This window comes from Molossus molossus, unplaced genomic scaffold, assembly GCF_014108415.1.
Source record: "Molossus molossus isolate mMolMol1 unplaced genomic scaffold, mMolMol1.p scaffold_m16_p_23, whole genome shotgun sequence".
In the NCBI taxonomy this organism is placed as follows: domain Eukaryota; kingdom Metazoa; phylum Chordata; class Mammalia; order Chiroptera; family Molossidae; genus Molossus; species Molossus molossus.
Window position 1 is genome coordinate 7,010,712 of NW_023425359.1, and position 18,198 is coordinate 7,028,909.

Below are 18,198 nucleotides of genomic sequence, written 5' to 3' on the forward strand. Positions count from 1 at the left end.
GCCCTGGCCGGTTTGGCTCAGCGGTTGGAGCGTCGGCCTGCGGTCTGGAGAGACCCGGGTTCGGTTCCCGCTAAGGGCACGTACCTTGGTTGCAGTTTGTCCCCGGCCCTGGTTGGTCGTGCGGGTGGCAGCCACTCGATGTGTCCCTTCACATCGATGTTTCTCTCCTCTCTCTCTGTTCCTCTCTCTCCCTCCCACTCTACCTGAGCAAAGAATGGAGGAATGTCCTCGGGTGAGGATAAAAAAATATATATATATATATATCACACTAGGTTTACTTAGCAGGGTGCAGGACAGAGAACAAGCCTGTGCAGCATCCTCACGCTCATCGTGAGGCCCGGGAAGGACCCAGATGTGACTCTAGCACGCTGCCCCCTTTATCTGCATGGTTATGTGGAGTCAGAGTCGGTGCCCACACTCACAGAGAAGCCACTGCTTTGATGTGTGTATGGCTCTGTGTTTGTGTGCCAGTTCCCAGCTGTCCTGGCCCAGCGCTGGCTTCCAGATCAGGGGTTTCCCAGGGGTCTGTCATCGTTTCTCGGGGGAGGCCAGCAAGGTAATACAACTCACTAATAATAAAAGAGAAAGGCTATTCTACAGACAGCAACAGGGTGAACCTCGGAAACGCTATGTTGAGCAAAGGAAGAGTGTGATTCCATTTGTAAGAAGTTTCGACTGTGCTTTGGGGATAGGTGTCAGAACAATCACTGTTGCTCACGAGGAGTGCGGCTTACCTGGAAGGGTCGGGGCAGAGCTTTCCAGATGATGGGGATACACTTCATCTTGATTGCCTTGGTGGTTACAACGGTGGATCCATCTGTCAAAGAAAATCAAGTTATACATGAGTAGTTCATTGTATACAAATTTTACTTCAATAAAAGTACGTAACTAAATTTCCTCTGAGATTTGAGCCAGTGTCATAGGACAGACAGTATCAATAGAAGAGCAATAGTCAGAATTCTTGTAAATTAAAAAACAAAACTCAGATAGCTATATTAGCAGATTGAAGACTCTGAATATCAAGTATATTAGCTAGGAGATCAAACCAATGAATTCTCCCAGAATGTAGTTAGAATAAAAGGACAAAGAAATAGCCTCAATTGGTTGTACACTGAAGGGTTGCCAGTTCGATTCCCAGCCAGGGCACATGCCTGGGTTTCAGGTTTGGTCCCCAGTCGGGGCATGTGCAGAAGGCAACCAATCAATGTTTCTCTCCCTGTCCCTTCCTCTTGCTAAGCATGTCCTAAGATAAGGATTAAAAATAAAAAAGGACAAAGAAATATAAAATATGAGATAATATGAAGAATGGCCCTATTGATAGAAGTTCAGGAAGGAGAAGAAAGATAAAGGAGAGGAGTTAATTGATAAAGACAATAGAAGGAAAGGTGGCAGAGAGATGGGAAGATTAGTGTGGGCCTAAGGGATGTTCAAATACTGATACCTAGACATATTCTGAGAAAATTCCTTAAAGATGGAACTGCACATAGAAGAACCATGCAATCTGGGTATACATCCAAAAGAACTGAAAGCAGGAACTTGAGCAGATACTTGTATACCCATGTTCACAGCATTATTCACAATAGCCAAGAGGTGGAAGCAACCCAAGTGTCCATTGATGGGGGAATAGATAAACAAAATGCGGTCCATTCATAAAATGGTATATTATTATTCAGCCTTAAAAAGTTAGGGAATTCTTCCCTGGACAGCATAGCTCGTTTGGTTAGGCATTGTCCCATGTTCCGAGGGGTTGCTCGTTTGATCCCCGGTGAGGGCCTTGCAGGAGGCAGCTGATGCTGTTTCCCTCTCAGGTTTCAGGTGCACAATTCTTCAACACATCATCCGTACACTGTACTTACTGTGTGTTCACCACCCCAAGTCAAGTCTCTATCCATCACCATTTATCCCCCTTCTACCCTCCTCCACTTCCCCCACCCCCTCCACTTCCCCCCGGCAATCACCCCGTTATCTGTGTCAGTGAGATTTTCATTTTTAAAAATTTTTTGCTCAATCCCTTCACCCCTCCAGCCCCCCACCCCCCACCAGCTGTCAGCCTGCCCTGTATCTCTGAAGAAAGACTGAGGATGTTAGATTGGTTTTGAAAGTCCAGCTACATTCTGCTACAGGAGACACAACAAAATGACGTGTAGAAAGTGGAAGGAAAGGCTACCAGGCAAATGCTGATGAAAGGAAGTGGGTGAGGCCGTGTCAGCGTCAGAACCTTTAGAATTCAGGAAAGGGAACTTCAGGAGACAGAAGTGATATTGTTTAAAAATATAATTCAGTAAAAATTTATAATTTTATGAACTTTTTCTCCACCTAGGAATATAACTACCCAAAACTGTGTGAACAGCAGGTAGATTGGATTTTTTCAATTAATGGTTTGAACTTTGATGTAAAACTTGAATAAACATTCTCTGTGCAGCTATGGTAGATAAGATTGATTTACATCAAATGAAATGTAAGAAATGTATATGAATTACCAAAGCTCATCCATTTCTAAGGAATAACCAGGAAGCATCATCTCGTACAAGCCGTGAGCTAAGGCTGTGCGGGCCCACGTCTGCCTCGCCAGGCTTGGATGAGCCTGTTTCCCAGACTGGGTCCCAGGCTCCCGTCTGCTGAGGAGCAGGATTCTGCAGACCTAGCTCGGGGGTTATTGCGAGGGTCTGATGAAGCGAGGAGTTGTTCTCAGTCTTCTCAAACCCAAGTATTAACTCATTAAACATATATTCAGATGCCCCCTTTGCTGCACTAAGATGCAGTTCACAGAATATGTCCCACATACTGGAAAAACTCTTTAAAAAGTCCACGTAGTGCCGTAAAGGAGTTCTGTAAGGTGAGCAGTTTATAATGGAATGGTGTGCATCTCAGTGTGTCAGCATTCGGGCCTGTGTTCACGAGACGCCGTGGAGAGGTAGCCAGGGGCCTGCGCCACAGTGTAAAATCGTGGTGACTGTCAGCTGCAGGTGCAGCCCCAGACCTGTTTGTTATTTGGTGACACAGGTGTCATGAGCTATGATGTCATTGGTGACATGGTTTTCTGAAATGGTAAACCACACTCACTGAAGTTCCAAACAATGTATAACAAACTCTTTCCTCAATTTACATGCTGTTTGCATTCCTGGAGAATCCAGTGTGCATGAAACTAACAAACATTCAGTGTCTAAGCGTAACGGGAGTTCCAGGCCTCCGTATCATTAAGTGATGAACAGGTTCTCCATCTCCTTGAAAGTCCAGTGGGGCATCGAGTAGCCTTGGCTCCCAACCACCTAATCGCAGTAGCCTCCAAACTCTCCCATAAATTCCCCAAATGCCCCCCAGAGGGCAGAGCAGCTTCACTGAGGGCTGCTGGGACACCCACACAGAAGGAGCCCTGGGAGTGTCTCGGGCCTTCGTCTTTAGCTGTCCTGTGGGTATTTTAGGCATTTAAATGTACTATATTGGGCAGAGTACAGGATCAGCTTAGGGAGGTTTTCATGTCACACGGATGTGTATTTAAAAAGCAAAGCGTGACGGACTACAGTTGCTCAGTGCCGCCGAGAGGCCGCGCACCTGCAATGCCTTCGTGCTCCCCAGCCCGAGGGCCATGAGCTCGGAGTAGCTCCTGTAGCGTTCTTGTCTGGTCTGCAGAGTTGCAGTGTGGGTCTGAAATTCCCCAGTGGGCATATAATTCTGACCACGTTTCAGAAAAACCAGACTCTGTTTTGCAGGAGCACAGCATGAACACAAGGTGTTTTTGTTTTGTTTTGAGTTATAGGGTGTTGGGTGCAACTCCTCTGTTGAGAGTCAGTTGTCGCCCACACGATGAGCCTGAGAAGGAGCCCAAAGGAGCTTCGGGAGTGAGCGGGGCCCTGGCCTGTGGGGCTGAGGCTCTCTGTGGCCTCCGTTAGGGGCCATGAGGGGTGTAAGTTGGGCTTAGAGCTTGTGAGGGGCCTGGGGACAGGCAGAGGCGTCCTCTGTCACTAATGGCCGGGTCTCTTGCATCAGGGACTCTGTGACCCTTCTTCCTGAAAACATGGGCATCGGAGCCAGCTCCGCACAGCCGCAGCCGGGGGTGTACAGTGAATTTTACACTAGTGACGTGAATTCTCTTTTTCCTGAAAGCAGTTTAATACTAAAACGAAGGATGGGTTCACTGTGAATACCAAAGTCCCCAGCCTCAAAGACCAAGGGAAGGAATACGATGGATTCACAATCACAATCACAGGAGACAAGTACGGAGGCGCCCGGCGTGTGGGTGGGCGGGCAGCTGGTGGTGGGAAGCGTGCCTGTGATTCCCGCGGGAGGTCCCACCGGCAGGGCTGTGCTTTGTCCTGGACTGAGAACAAGGCCCCGCGTGTAGCTGCAGCCTGTGTGTGTGTGTGTGTGTGTGTGTGTGTGTGTGTGTGACATCACGTTCCCAGTGTCACTCCAGCAGAAGACCTTGTCTGACTGCTGAATCTAACAGCTTTCTGAAATTAAGAATAACGTCTAATGTGGTTTGTGGACTATATTCTTCTGAGTTCTTGAAGTTCATTGTAGGGAGGCTTTCATAATAAGATGAGAGATGAGAAATAGCCAGACTGAAGGCCACTAGTTTTTTAAAATATAGGTTTTAGTGTATTACAAGAGTAGTGTGGTCTTAGTGTACAGAATTTAGAATACACAGATAAGCAAAGATTAAAAACTAAAAACCCTCACCCTGGCCAGTTTGGCTCAGCGGTTGGAGCATTGACCTGTGGACCAAAAGGTTACGGGTTGGCTTCCGGGCAAGGGCACGTACCTTGGTTGCAGTTCAGTCCCGGCCCTGGTCAGGTTGTGCGGGAGGCAACCAGTCGATATGTCTCTCTCACATCAGTGTTTTCTCTTCCTCCCTCCCTCCCTCCCTCCCACTGTATCTGAAGATAAATGGGAAAATATCCTCGGGTGAGGATTTAAAAATAAGTAATAAAAATCCTTAAGTTATTTTCTTTAGAAACTGAGATTGTATTTACATATTGTTTTGTAGTGTGTTCTTTTACTGCCCTTACCATTACTTTATAACATTTTTCCATATCCTATTCTTATCAGCATTTTTAATAACTGCATAGTATTCCATTTTATGGATGTTGTAGTCTCTCCTACTAAATTTTTTGTTATTGACCATTTAGAGTGTTTCCCATGTTTCACTTTATAAGTAGCACCAGAGGGAACATTTTTATTAACTGTATCTAAAATCCAAACTTCATCTGGGAGCCTTCATATCCCTTGGATTTTAAGTGGACTTACCTCGAACCTCCGAACACTCTCACCCCACCCTGCCCCCACTCCTCAGCCTGCGAAGCCCTGGTTCCTGCCAGCTCAGCACTGGGGTTGTGTCCTGTCTGCTGGCCCCTCGGCCTCCTGGGCTCTGGCTAATTCTGCTGCCTGCTTGCTCCCCGAGGTCACCTCGCACCTCCTGTCTCTGAGCCTCTGTCACTCCCATCTTGATCCTCAAGACCCAAGTTCAAGCCTCTTCTTCCAAGAAGCATTTCCTGTTTTCTTCCTTGTCTTCGAAATTAGATCTGATCTCCCTCTTTTGAACCTGATGAACTAGGCTATGGCCTGAACACAGGCTCCTAATCTGTGTGCCTTGTGTCCGCCCCCTTCCTCAGAAGGCCACAGCTGTGCCGCGTTTGTTCTAGGACCTGAGGATTGTTACTGAGCAGTGGATACTGTTGCATCAAATTCACATCCTCCCCAGAGCCTTGCACAGAGCTAGCACTCAGCAGAGGCTTTAAACGGAAAAGAAAGCAGTGGTGTCCCAGAACATTTGTACTCCGTTCTGGCCCCTGAGCCCCAGCCAGACAGGGGGCTGTTTGATTAAATGTTTTCTGGACGGGTCAGTGCACTCCTTACTATGTGTGCTTGTTTCCTCCTGTATTAGCTTAGGCTCATATAATAAGTACATGTGGTTAGACTCAGGCAACTACCGTATTTTGTGAAAAAGTTGCATCCTTGTGACCCGAGCCTCATCTGTGTCTGGTTAGAAAGGTGGGGTCCACCTCCGCAGGGCCTGCGCCACATCAGCATGCCATTTGCTTCCTTTTTTACTTTGTGTTTAGCTCTGTGACTATGTGACACATGCCTTTGACTCGTGTTCTTGTATTTTCAGGATTGGCAATATACTGTTTTCTGTGGAAACTCAAACCACAGAAGAAAGAACACAGTTGTATCACGCTGAAATAGATGCACTTTATAAAGATCTAACAGCAAAAGGAAAAGTTCTCATTCTTTCCTCAGAGTTTGGGGTAGGTGTTTGTTTCCCGTTAATCCACGCTTCCTGTGATCTTTGTAAACATTTTAAAGCCTCTACGCTTTCATTGGGATTATACCTTTGATGCTTGAAATCAGCTTTAATGGACCTATAAATATTTTAAAACAGTCTTATCAAAACAGTTCCCATATTTAGTAACTACAGTAGTTAGGGAGGGGGAAATGAATTTATTATTTACTATAGTACCACAAATTTGGGCTTTGTCACGATTTAAATGAAAAATTTGCTCCATAATGAAAATGACCTTTCCTAGTCTGTGATCTCGTCCCTCCAAGTGCTTTGTTTGACTTTAATCCTAATATATGTATTGACATTGCAAATAATGTTAAAGGAGACTGAGATTTTGATGTGCATCAGAGAAGTTTGCAGTTTTAAAAACAGCTGGGAAGACACCACTGTAAACTGGACTTGTGCACCCTGTCATTAGCAAGCTGCACAGAAGGGTGTCCGGCACCCAGGAGTGTGAGAGCAGGCTGTCCTGGGAGAGGAATGTCCTGGTGTAACGGTGCCCGTGTCCTGTCCCCTGATAAAAACCCAGCTGGCCATCTAGTGTTGAAGTTCACGAGCATGTGTCTTTTTTTCTAGGAGGCTGATGCTGTTTGCAACTTAATCTTATCCTTAGTTTATTACTTTTATAATTTAATGCCACTCTCTCGAGGATCCAGGTGAGTGCGATCCTGTAATATAAAAGCTTTTACATTGGAAAACATGTTCTTTTTTGCTTACGCTTCCTGTTGTGGGTGTAGGTGCGAAAGTACCCCAAGCAAAGACAAGGAGCCTCCTTTTGTTTTTTTTTTTCAGCATCCACCCCAAAATTATGTCCTTAATCTACCCCATCATCAAAAGAACTGTGAGAGAGAGTTCTAGCACTGTGTGCTGGCGTTCCGGGCTCGGCTCCTTCATTCCGCGAAGGCGTGGTGAAGGCCTACTGTGTGTAGGCCTCGGGCTCCCTACACCTTAGTTTGATATTCGCCCAGACTGTTACCCCACCCTCTTCGCCCCTCTCCCCCAATTTTTGGCCATTAATTGACCTTTAGCCCTAATATCTGATACTTTTGAGTCACCAACCATCCCATAGTGCTTTTATGTTGTGGATAAATTCCGGCTCATAAATCCACCAGGAGTCTCGCAGGTGTCATGAACACAGGGAGGTGTCTCCTGAGTTCTGTTTGTATTCTATCGCCCAGTGCTGTGTGCGGTAAATCACATCATTGGCATCTGCTAGTGCTAGCACGTGCTTGGGTTTAAGATGTTTTGGTTAACATAATATACTTGTACATCTTTGTTAATACTTTAAAAGTAAAACTCCTAAATGTGGTAGTAACTTTTTTTTCTTAAAGTTTCTTTCCATTTTTTTTTTTTTTTTTTACCTTCACCCGAGGACATTTTTGCATTCATCTTCAGATAGAGCAGGAGGGAGAGAGGGAGGAAGAGAGAGAAACATCAATGAGAGAGACACATCGAGTGGGTGCCACCCATGTGACCCCACCTGGGGCCGGGGACAAACTGCAACCGGTACATGCCCTTAGTGGGAACCAAACCCGGGTCTCTCCGGACCACAGGCCGACGCTCTAACCGCTGAGCCAAACTGGCCAGGGCTGTGGTAGTAATTTTTTAAATGAAATTTATTATTATTTTTGTTACAGATGTCCCTCCTTTTCCCCTTTAACACCCCCCCAACGTCCCACCTTCACCATTGTGTTGTCTGTGGGTAGTAAATTTTATTATAATGTTAAAAAGGCATCAAAACAAAACTGGAACATCGGTATTCAGTATCAGCCAGTTATTAGCCGTGCCCGAGTGTGAGGCCGTAGACCTGTGCGTGCTGCCTTCACCCGGCCCTGCGCCCTGTGCAGACCCCAGCAGCTCTCCACTGGCCTCGACGCAGCTCTGGGCCCCTGTGTGACGTGTGAAGGAAGCCGAGCTCCAGTCACCCTCCACTCTGCCCCTCCGTCCCTGCTTCTGCCCTAAGTCCTGTTGCTTCTGCCTCCTACCCGCGGTTCTCGCTCCTGGGTGCTCACAGCTCCTGCCCTGGTTCAGACCCTTCTCATCTCCTGACACAGCCTTTCTAACTGGGCCCTCTGCTCCCAGGCTTTTCTCCTCTGCTCTGCGCCCCCCAGTTCTGTGTGCCTATTGACTCAAGCACAAACACGCTGCATTATGCCCGGTGCCCGTCCCTGTCCTGCCCTGGTCTACCTGGCCTCGTCGCCTCCCTCCTTGTCTGCCCTGTGGAACTTCTGAGGGTCCTCCCTGCACCACCCCTCCCTGCCTTTCTGCCATCCTCAGTCCCCACACGTGCTTCTCGCTCTGTGCTGTGCCAGCCTGTGTCCCGCCTTCTCCGCCTCCTTCGCCCTGTCCTGGGCCCTGGAAGAGGCAGCGCACCTGCCCGTGGCCCCTATGACAGGCGAGCCCCAGGAACAACTCATGTCCTGTTCTTTTGGGGTCCCCTCACTGCATGTGGGTGCAGTCTGTGTCCTTCCTGTCAGAGGCAGAGCCTCGTCTTCCTTACCTTCGTCCTGGGGTGCCAGGCCCAGGGGCACACGCTCGGGGTGTAACAAAGATGTCAGAATCAAGAGTGAGTCTGTTATGTGCCAGGAAGGAAACTGATAACAACATACCAGTTTTCAAACCAGTCTGGCAGCACATTCCGGAGAATGTGTTCCGCTTGTCGTCTTTGAAGGCCGAAGTTTTTAATGCTTAAATGATAGGTTTAATCTGTTCATATTTACAAAGTACTTTGTAAATATGATATGCATTTTAAAGCCAAGCCACGTGGAGTTGTTAAAAATATAAACAGACATATTTTCTACGTCATTATGTCACAAGAATTGAAAAAATAAGTGGAAAGAAATGTCCTAATTAAAAGAAGCACTTTTTTCCCTCAGAAAAAGAATATTCTTGGTCACATTGACTCTTAAATTATTCAAGCAGTAGACACTTTTCTAGTAGTAAATTAGTAAATACTTTTTAAATCAAGTGAAACTGTAATCTTATCTTTAATGTCTGAAGAAGAGTAAGAGAAAGTCTCCTAGCGTGTGGCGGGAGCTCCGCGGTGCGCTCTGTGACCGCCGTTGTTCTTTGTCGGAACAGTGTGATCGCGTACTCGGTGATCGTGGGTGCGCTCATGGCAAGTGGCAAAGAAGTGGCCGGGAGAATCCCCAAGGGGAAGGTACGTGGACGGGAAGGGGCTGGTTGGCGGTTGGACGGCCCGTCTGGGGGGGTTGTGTTCAGATCCACGAGGTGAGGAGACATCAGAGTGAGCCTTTCTCCTCCATATTGAACCACCTTCCAAATGTCTTTCTTTCCCAGTTGGTTGACTTTGAAGCCATGACAGCCCCTGGTTCAGAGGCCTTCAGCAAAGTAGCCAAAAGCTGGATGAACTTGAAAAGGTCAGTCCTTGATGGGGGTCAGCGGGAGGATATTGCAACTAAGGAGAGAGGACAGGGACCACCTGTTACTTTGGGGGCTATTTGAGAAACTGGAATTGTCCTCACTTTTCTGAGTTACTATTATACAGTGAACTTAAAGGTTAAAACGTTCTGCTGTCGTGTAAGACCCCCTTAAAGGGCGAGTATATGGATAAAAATGAGTAACGACTAAAAAAGAAAGAAACGAGTTTGTGAAAGAAAGTTACAAATGCCTTGTTTATATAATCAGACATTCAGCTCTCTTGGTTAATTTACCCTTTACCCCAGACTCTTCGTTCGGGGTTCAGCAGTGAATTTGAAAACGGAGCTGAGCCCATTTCAGACTTACTCCCAGGGGTAGCACTTTGCCTGTTCAGCTGCATTTACTGCGCCCTAGATTCCGAACAGGTGGACTTCGTTCTCATTCAGTGACGAAGGTGTGTGAGTCGGTCAACACTGACCAGAAAGTACCCCTGCCGCCTGCTGTGACCAGCCTACTCCCATCTTCCTGGCTCTTGTTTCCGGAAGGGCCGCCGGAGTGTGTCAGCGTGGCTGCGACTGGGCTCGCAGGTGCTGCGACAGTTAACAAGGAACAAGCCAGTTTCACTGTTGGACCATGTTTCTTCCTGCTCCTCTGCTTGTTTTCTCCATTAGAACCACCACCAGTTTTGCCTTTCACATCTATGAAACAGCAGCACTCTGAACACTGCTGGGTGGTTTGTACTCAAAACGGAGAAGTTCTTGTCTTAGTACACCTGTTCGAGCGGGAGCATTCTGTCAGCTTTGTCATACACGTTTCTGACAGTCACACCTTGCTCCCGAATATTCTCGTCTCGGGTTTACTGTTTCACACAAGCTTCAGTAAAATGGCCACGAGGTCAGAGCGCTCTTCTGCTGTTTCTTACATGATTTTACAGTGTTAATCTTTCGACAGTTTTTTTTTTTTTCAAATATGTTTTTATTGATATTTTTAGAAAGAAGGAAAGAGAGTTAGAAACATCCGTGTGAGAGAGATACATCAATTGGCTGCCTCCTGCACGCTCCCTACTGGGGATAGAGCCCACAACCCAGGCATGTGCCCCGACCAGGAATCAAACCAGGACCTCTCAGTCTGTGGGTTGACACTCAATCCACTGAGCCACACTGGCCAGGCAACAGTTTTTTTCTTTAAAGCTTTATTGAAAGTATTACTGATGTCCCTCCTTTTTACCCCATTGGCATCCTCCTCCCTGCTCCCTCAGCAGTTCTGTAAGGACAGAACACCACTCCTTGCCTCGCGCAGCTTCCATTATACGACACTTGACGTACGTTATCTCATTCCACGCTCACGGGAGCTCTGCACCCTTGCTGTCCCTGTTGCTACAGGTGAGGGGAGTGAGCTTAGAGAGGCTAAAGCCAGGAGGACGGAGGCTACACCTGAAACCTGTGTCTTCTGATTCCAGGTCCAGCGTGCACACCAGTGGGTCACGTGTACATAAGTCACGTGTAGGTCAGAGTTTCATTTGTTTCCCCAAAGACTCTGGTTGAACCTCTAAGCAGCTGATAACATGAGCCTTCTGACACCTCAGTCCATTGCTTCAATTTAAAAGAATCTGTCTGCTCACTGCTCCTCGTTTTTGTAATAATTGTCTGACTTTATACATACAGGGTTATATTTAATAGGTATAAATATAACATAAGCTTTGCCTTTTTTGTAAAATTGTGTTACTGTTCACACCCCTTCTTTGTGTTTTTCTTTTTCAGTATTTCACCTTCTTATAAGACTCTTCCATCAGTATCGGAGACGTTCCCAACGTTGAGGGCAATGATCGAGGTGCTAGACACGGACTCCTCTCCACGCTGTCTTAAGAAACTCTAGTCGTGCTGTGGTATTTATACAAGTAAAGGGCCGGACCTCTTGCTTCTTAAGTTATTTTTTAAAATATGGAATTATAAAGAAATTAGGTCCTTTATTACTTTTGATACCAATTTTTGATAGGAATTGAATACTTGAAATCATTTTCTTTACTTTCTGAACCATAACAGAAATCATGAAACAGGAATTTTGGGAGGGAAAAGGCTATAATGTCTGGGAGGGAAGGTGTATGTTTCCGCCAGTGGCCAGTTGGTTTCCACTTACAAAGTCATACAGCTCCTTCCTTACAGCAAAAAAAGTTTACTTCAGAAACCAAAAATTAATAATTAAAAGGAACAAAACCAACAACAGAACAAGAGTATTTTCATTCTTTTAAAGATCTGCATTTTTTTCCAAGACTTTCTTTTTGCCACGTTGTGATGGGCGTCTCGTCTCCAACTCGCACGCTCTCAGGTGTGGGCGCTCGCTCCCCGGACTCGGGTGGTCGGGCCCCACGCGTGCATGGCTCTCACTCACGGCCAGGAGCACTTCTGATGGTGCACACGGCATTTGCCAGTGACCCACACACTGAACTACTGAACCATGTTTTTTTTCCCCTCTTTGTTGGAAAAAATAAACGGGTGATTTCTCTAAATCACTGGTTTTTGACACTGGATTATGTATGTTCTTATTTTGTGAACTAGTTTCACTTTCAGGTATGAGAGCATTCAGAAAATTACTGATTATTTTTTTCAGAAAGGATAAGTGACCATGAGTAAAATGGGTTCATTAAACTATTGCCATTTCCCAATCGTTTTCATTTATCTTTTTTTTTTTTTTTTGGTGCTAAAGAGCTAAACTATTCACTGCTGTCTGTTAATTAGTTTCTGTGTCGGGTTCTTGCATAGAGGAGCACAACATGCCTCAAGTGGTCTGTGCTCCTGGGATTTAGTAACTCCGGACGTCGGCCAATATCTGCAAGGGCAGAACGTGGTCAGTTGACCAGGTGAGACTTGCCCTTTGGATGGATGGCATTCTGGGTATTAAAATGGGTTTCAAAACAGCCACCAACATGTGGCTGGCGCTCTCATCTCTTCTGATAACCAGCGAAGAGAAGGGACAGTGATAGAAACCATCAGCCATGCTCATTTTATATGCAGATTTCACATCGCGGGTCAGTTTTCTCCTGAGACTGACGCTGCACTCATGAGACAAGTGTCACTAATTTCATGTGCAGGTGAGGGAGCTGCGGTTACCCAGCTGCTGAAGCCGGGGTGCTAGGATGCCAGCTGGTCCTCTCTGACCCCACGGCCGGCCCTGCCCACCACAGTCTGGGGGACCAAAGACTTCGTTCTCAGGCCCTTCTCAAGACTCAGAGAAAACTTAGTGCCGGACCACGCGAAACTTCCTCGTGTGTGTTACACTCCTTTGCGCTCACAAGTCCTGCCCGGCGGGTCTGTCCACCTGCAGACCTGAGACCACGGAGGACCGCCTCCCGGTGCCCCGCAGGACTGCAAGCAAGACGGGCTGCTGAGGTCTGAGGAAGTGGGAAGGAGTGGGTTTTGGTTTTTCTGTGACTTCTTCCTCTGTTTGCTTATTATGGCAAAATCAAACCCTTTGATTCTATCAAGGAATTTGCCTGACTTTATCACCAGCTCTTTAAGATTTTACATCGTGAGAATCCATTTTTCAATTAGTGAAATGGTCCAAATAACTTAGCCGCCTTTTCTAAAAGATGACACCATGCCTAACCCGGAATTAGAATGTATTTTTCTTTAAACTTAGTCTACCAACTCCAAATGACTACACTTTAATTTTTATTTAAATAGCCGAGTTTCTGCCCTGGCTGGTTTGGATCAGCGGTTAGAGCGTCGGCCCGCGCTCCAGAGAGACCCGGGTTCGGTTCCTGCTAAGGGCGCGTACCTCGGTTGCAGTTTGTCCCTGGCCCTGGTTGGGGTTGTGCCAGAGGCGGCCACTCGATGTGTTGCTTCACATCGATGTTTCTCCCTGTCTCTCTTCCTCTCTCTCCCTCTCACTCTAAAACAAAAATGGAAAAATGTCCTTGGGCCCTGGCCGGTTTGGCTCAGCGGTTAGAGCGTCGGCCTGCAGTCCTGAGAGACCCAGGTTCGGTTCCCGCTAAGGGCACGTACCTCGGTTGTAGTTTGTCCCCGGCCCTGGTTGGTCGTGCGGGTGGCAGCCACTCGATGTGTCCCTTTCACATCGATGTTTCCCTTTCTCTCTCTTCCTCTCTCTCCCTCCCACTCTACCTGAACAAAAAATGGAAAAATGTCCTCGGGTGAGGATAAAAAAAAAAAAAAAAAGAAAAGAAAAATGTCCTTGGGTGAGGATAAAAATTAAAAAAAAAAAAAAAAAAGCCAAGTTTCTCATGCAAGTAATGTAGTTATGTTATTAGAAATAGCAAAATGCTAAATTGTATGATTGCAAGATGTTCTAGGAGAACATTTCATCTTCTGCCCAAATCCCAGAATACTCGGACCGAGCTGACTGGTGTGCACAGAGTGTTCGGACAGTGTGGTGGCCGGAAGGTCCCGCCCGCGGGTCGGGCTGTGTGGAGGGCTCCGCCTCCAGGCCATGGAGACTTGGAGTGCGTTCTCAGGTCATGGTATTTAAAGCTCTCTCATCACATCTTCTGTTAAGTCAAATATTTCACCTAAAAATCAACCATACTTCCATCATACAAATTGTCCTGTTGAAAGCTTTTTTTTAAAAGCATAGTTTCTTTATTAAAAATTAGAATTAGGTTTGCTTCTATCTTTAACATTTCATATCAAAACCTTTTGACCATTCTGAGGAAACAAGACCACTGTGTGTCTTCGCACGTGTTAGGTTTTTATCTTGGTAGCTACCCTTACCCTGTGGGGTTCATGGCATCGAAGTCAGGGCTCTCCTGATAGGCCTGTGGCTCCCCCCAGCTCTGTGCGAAGGCTGGACTCCGTGTCGGAGGGGCCACGTCCCCACACGCCCCCACACCTCCATGCCCCCCACGCCCAGGTCAGAGGAGTGAGGCCGGGTTCGCAGGGCTGTGCGGGTTGCCCTAACGGTGCAGGTGCATTTTGGTTCTCTTACTGCTGTTACTATTATTAGAATTCCTTCGATTAACTCATTTGCCTACGAGTGTCCATCTTAGGACCCCCGACCCCCCAGACAGTTTGAAATGTGTGTCAAAGGGACCAGAAATGTCCTCCAGGATCAGGTCTTTCTCTTGGGGACCAGCGTCGTCCATTCACTGGCTCTGGTCTCCTCCCGCACAGCGCCACGCCCATCGCCGCCCTCCCCGGGCCCCAGTTCACCGCCCCACGTGGTCTCCCTTGGGCCGAGTCTAACTCAAACCCTGCAGCTTCCCACTGCCCCCACATGAAAGCCAGTCCCCAGCCGAGCCACCTGGTGGGGTGTCTGCTTCTCCAGCCTCTCCCCGCCCTTCCTCTCGCCTGCAGGCTCCAGCCACGGCCCCGCCCGTCCACTCGCAGGGCTCCGCTTTCCACGGGAGCCGGGCGGTGCACTCGCGCCGCTCACGAGAACTCGGTGATGACGGCGTGTTTCTTAGCCCCGCTCGCCTGGGAGCCCCCAGCCAGCCACAGGTGGCTCCTGACCACGTGGAATGAAGCTAGTGTGCTTGCCCCGAAGTCCGTTTGTCCTCCCGCTCGCCCCTGTTTCATAAATGACACCCTCCCCCAGCAGCTCCAGCCAGAAACCCCGGTGGCCTCCTGGAGCCTACACTGCCCCTCCTCCCCCCCAGTTTCCAGATCACCACGACTCAGTTCAGCATCATCATATCCGGTACCTCTAAAATACCCCCGGTAGGTTCATATCTCCCCATCATCAGTCAGCCCCCACCCCAAGCTATTTACATTTAAAATAAGTAAACGTTAATGCTTGTTCCTCTATTGCACTAGTCGGGTGCTCTGGCTGGTGGCTTCCCTGCCGACGTGGCAGACACAGGACAGTCTCTTCATGGCAGGAGGTTGGACATGCTGTTACCCTCCACACCTGTGTCAGACAGAAATGAGGGTGGGAGTCCTGTGGTTTTAAGTAAGAGTCTGGGTATTGAGTAGTTTAGGATATAAGTCCCAGAGTCTGGTGGCGGCTCAGAGGGACAAATGGGAGAGAGGAAAGAAAGAAAGAAAGAAAATCAGCCCCAGTTTGAGTTTTCCTCTTACAGACTCAGGGGGCCTGCGGTCAGGTCCAGGGTCTGTGTTTTCTCCAGTGCCCAGGTGACCCTTACACATGGTCCAGGAGCCACACCTGCTGCCCTGGGGGTCTCCCTCTCACTGCCATCGTGAAACCAAGTAATTCCTGAACCTTTGTTGCGCTTGGTTAGAAGCAGGGTGGTCCTGTTCTTTAAGCCATGTTCCCATGAATATTAAATCTCTAGTTCTACAGTTTATAAGGCTAAATTTTACCAGTTACAACATTCCACAAAAGTTGGGTATGCAAATATATCTGAAACCAGTAATGTTTCTTTATGACTGAATATACCTTCGTTTATGAGCTGCAGTTTTTACCGTGAGTTGGAAATTTCACCTGTGCCAGGTCAAGGTGATGCAGACATTTCCAGGTTTAAACAGCTTTAGCCTCCCAAACAGCCTGGTGCCGGTCCTGGGTCCCGATCGCCACTGCCCCCCAAGCGCCCAGGTGTGGCTGATGCCCGTGCCCAAGCAACACGCTGGTCCGCAGAGCACACCGCCGCCTCTTCCCGGTGGGCTGGCCTCTCAGCACTCCCGGGCCTCGCCGTCCGGGCACCCGCTGAGCACACAGGGCTCTGCTCAGGCTCCCCTGGCAACCATGGCCCCCATTGCTCCTGTTCCCGGTGCCATGCTGAGCTTGGCCTTCTCTGCCAGGCCTGCTGCCGTGTCCCCTGGGGGGAGGGGTCCTTCGGAGCTAACCTGTTTTGAGCACTTTTTGTTGGCATTTTTCTAAGGGTTGTGCAGTGTTACCTTGTTTAATCCTCTCAAGGGCCCTGGGAGGTGGGCATTAGTGTTATTCCCACTCGGATGACTCAGATGGATGGGGGAGTGACTTACCCGCCACAGCCGTTGGAGGCGACCCAAGTGCTTGCCGCCTAGAAGTCAGCGGGTAGAGGGGGTGGTGGCCAGCAGGGACCAGCTCCAGCATCTCGGGCCTTAACCCTGAGTATACTTCCACTTACTAAGTTATTCTGACAAACAGAACATGTCAAGGAGACTGCTTGCGTCCAGCCACCCACCAGGTGGGAATGTCACCATAGTATTAGAGGATCTCCCAGTTGTCATCCATCAGGGGCCATAAAAAAATGGGCTTGTTATTTCATGCAACTTCAGAGAAGAATGAACTAATTTGTCAAGACTTATAATCTCAACTAAGACTAAGAACTTAAATGTATTAGGCTCGGAATTTAAAATAATACATCTCTGTCCAAAAATAGATTCTGGCCCGGCCGGTATGGCTCAGTGGTTGAGTGTCGATCCATGCACCAAGAAGTTGCTGGTTCGATTCCCGGTCAGGGCACATGCTCAGATTGTGGGCCTGATCCCCAGTAGGGGGGCATGTAGGAGGTGGCCCACGATGTTCTCTCTCATCGATGTTTCTCTCTCTCCTTCTCACTCCCTCTCTCTCTAAAAATCAATACAGGAACAAAACAAAAATAGATTCTGAATCAATCTTTCAATTAGTAGACTTACTGGGTCTAGAAAAAAATTTTTTAAATAAGCCTGATTATTTTTTTAAACAATTTTTTTTTTATTGATTTTAGAGAGAGAGAAAGGGAGAGGGAGAGAGATAGAAACATCGATGAGAGAGAACATCACTTGGCCACTTCCTGCATGCCCCCCACTGGGGATTTGGCCCATAACCTGGGCATGTGCCCTGACTAGGAATTGAACCAACAACCTCTTGGTGCATGGGTTGACGCTCAACCACTGAGCCAGACCAACCGGGCAGGTCTAGAACAATTTTGACATGCAAACTAACTCCTAAGATACCACTGCTTTCTAAATAACTTTTGAGGTGAATATATTACCTTCTGCTTCATGTAAATATATACGTATTAACCTTCCCATCTCACAAAGGTTTAAAGTAACAAAAACACGTGCAACACCAAAGAATAACAACATGAGTGGGGGAACCAGTTAATGCTATTAAAAAATATTTAAAAAATTTTTTTTCTTTCTTGATTTTTGAGATAGAGGAAGGGAGAGAGAGATAGAAACATCAATGAGAGAGAACATCAATTGGCCACCTCCTGCATGCCCTGCACTGGGGATCGGGCCCACAATCTGGGCATGTGCCCTGACCTGGATTCAAACCGGCAACCTCCTAATGCACAGTCGATGCACAACTAAGCTATACTGGCTGGGCTAAAATATATTAAAAAAAAATTTTTTTTTTCTTTATTGATTTTAGAGAGAGAGGAAGAGAGAGGTAGAGAGAGATAGAAACATTAAAGAGAGAGAACGTCAGTGGGCCACCTCCTGCATGCCCCCACTGGGGATTTGGCCCACAACCTGGGCATGTGCCCTGATCAGGAATCCAACTGATGACTTCTTGGTGCATGGGTCGATGCTCAACCACTGAGCCACACCGGCTGGGGCTAAAATATATTTTTAAACACATTTTATATACATGCTTTTCAGCACCTTTATCACTTTGGAACTTACAGGGTTCTCGGATCATCCAGGTGAGCTCCT

General features: G+C 47.5%; 1 protein-coding gene across 6 annotated transcripts in view; it reads left to right on the top strand.

The window, feature by feature from the left end:
• The window catches only part of TTC13 (tetratricopeptide repeat domain 13), an 83,872-nt gene extending 71,681 nt beyond the window's left edge, over positions 1-12,191 (top strand). For 4 of the 6 annotated variants that reach the window (XM_036277357.1, XM_036277361.1, XM_036277359.1 and 1 more), the window contains 6 exons: positions 4,105-4,214; positions 6,113-6,248; positions 6,860-6,939; positions 9,365-9,443; positions 9,584-9,663; positions 11,425-12,189. In XM_036277357.1, the coding sequence (XP_036133250.1) occupies positions 4,105-4,214; positions 6,113-6,248; positions 6,860-6,939; positions 9,365-9,443; positions 9,584-9,663; positions 11,425-11,539 (600 nt within the window). In that variant the 3' untranslated portion in view covers positions 11,540-12,189. Of the gene's footprint in view, positions 1-4,104; positions 4,215-6,112; positions 6,249-6,859; positions 6,940-9,364; positions 9,444-9,583; positions 9,664-11,424 lie in introns of all 6 variants that reach the window. The other 2 variants (XM_036277358.1, XM_036277362.1) reach the window with 1 other exon arrangement.
• Positions 12,192-18,198: the final 6,007 nt, after the last annotated feature.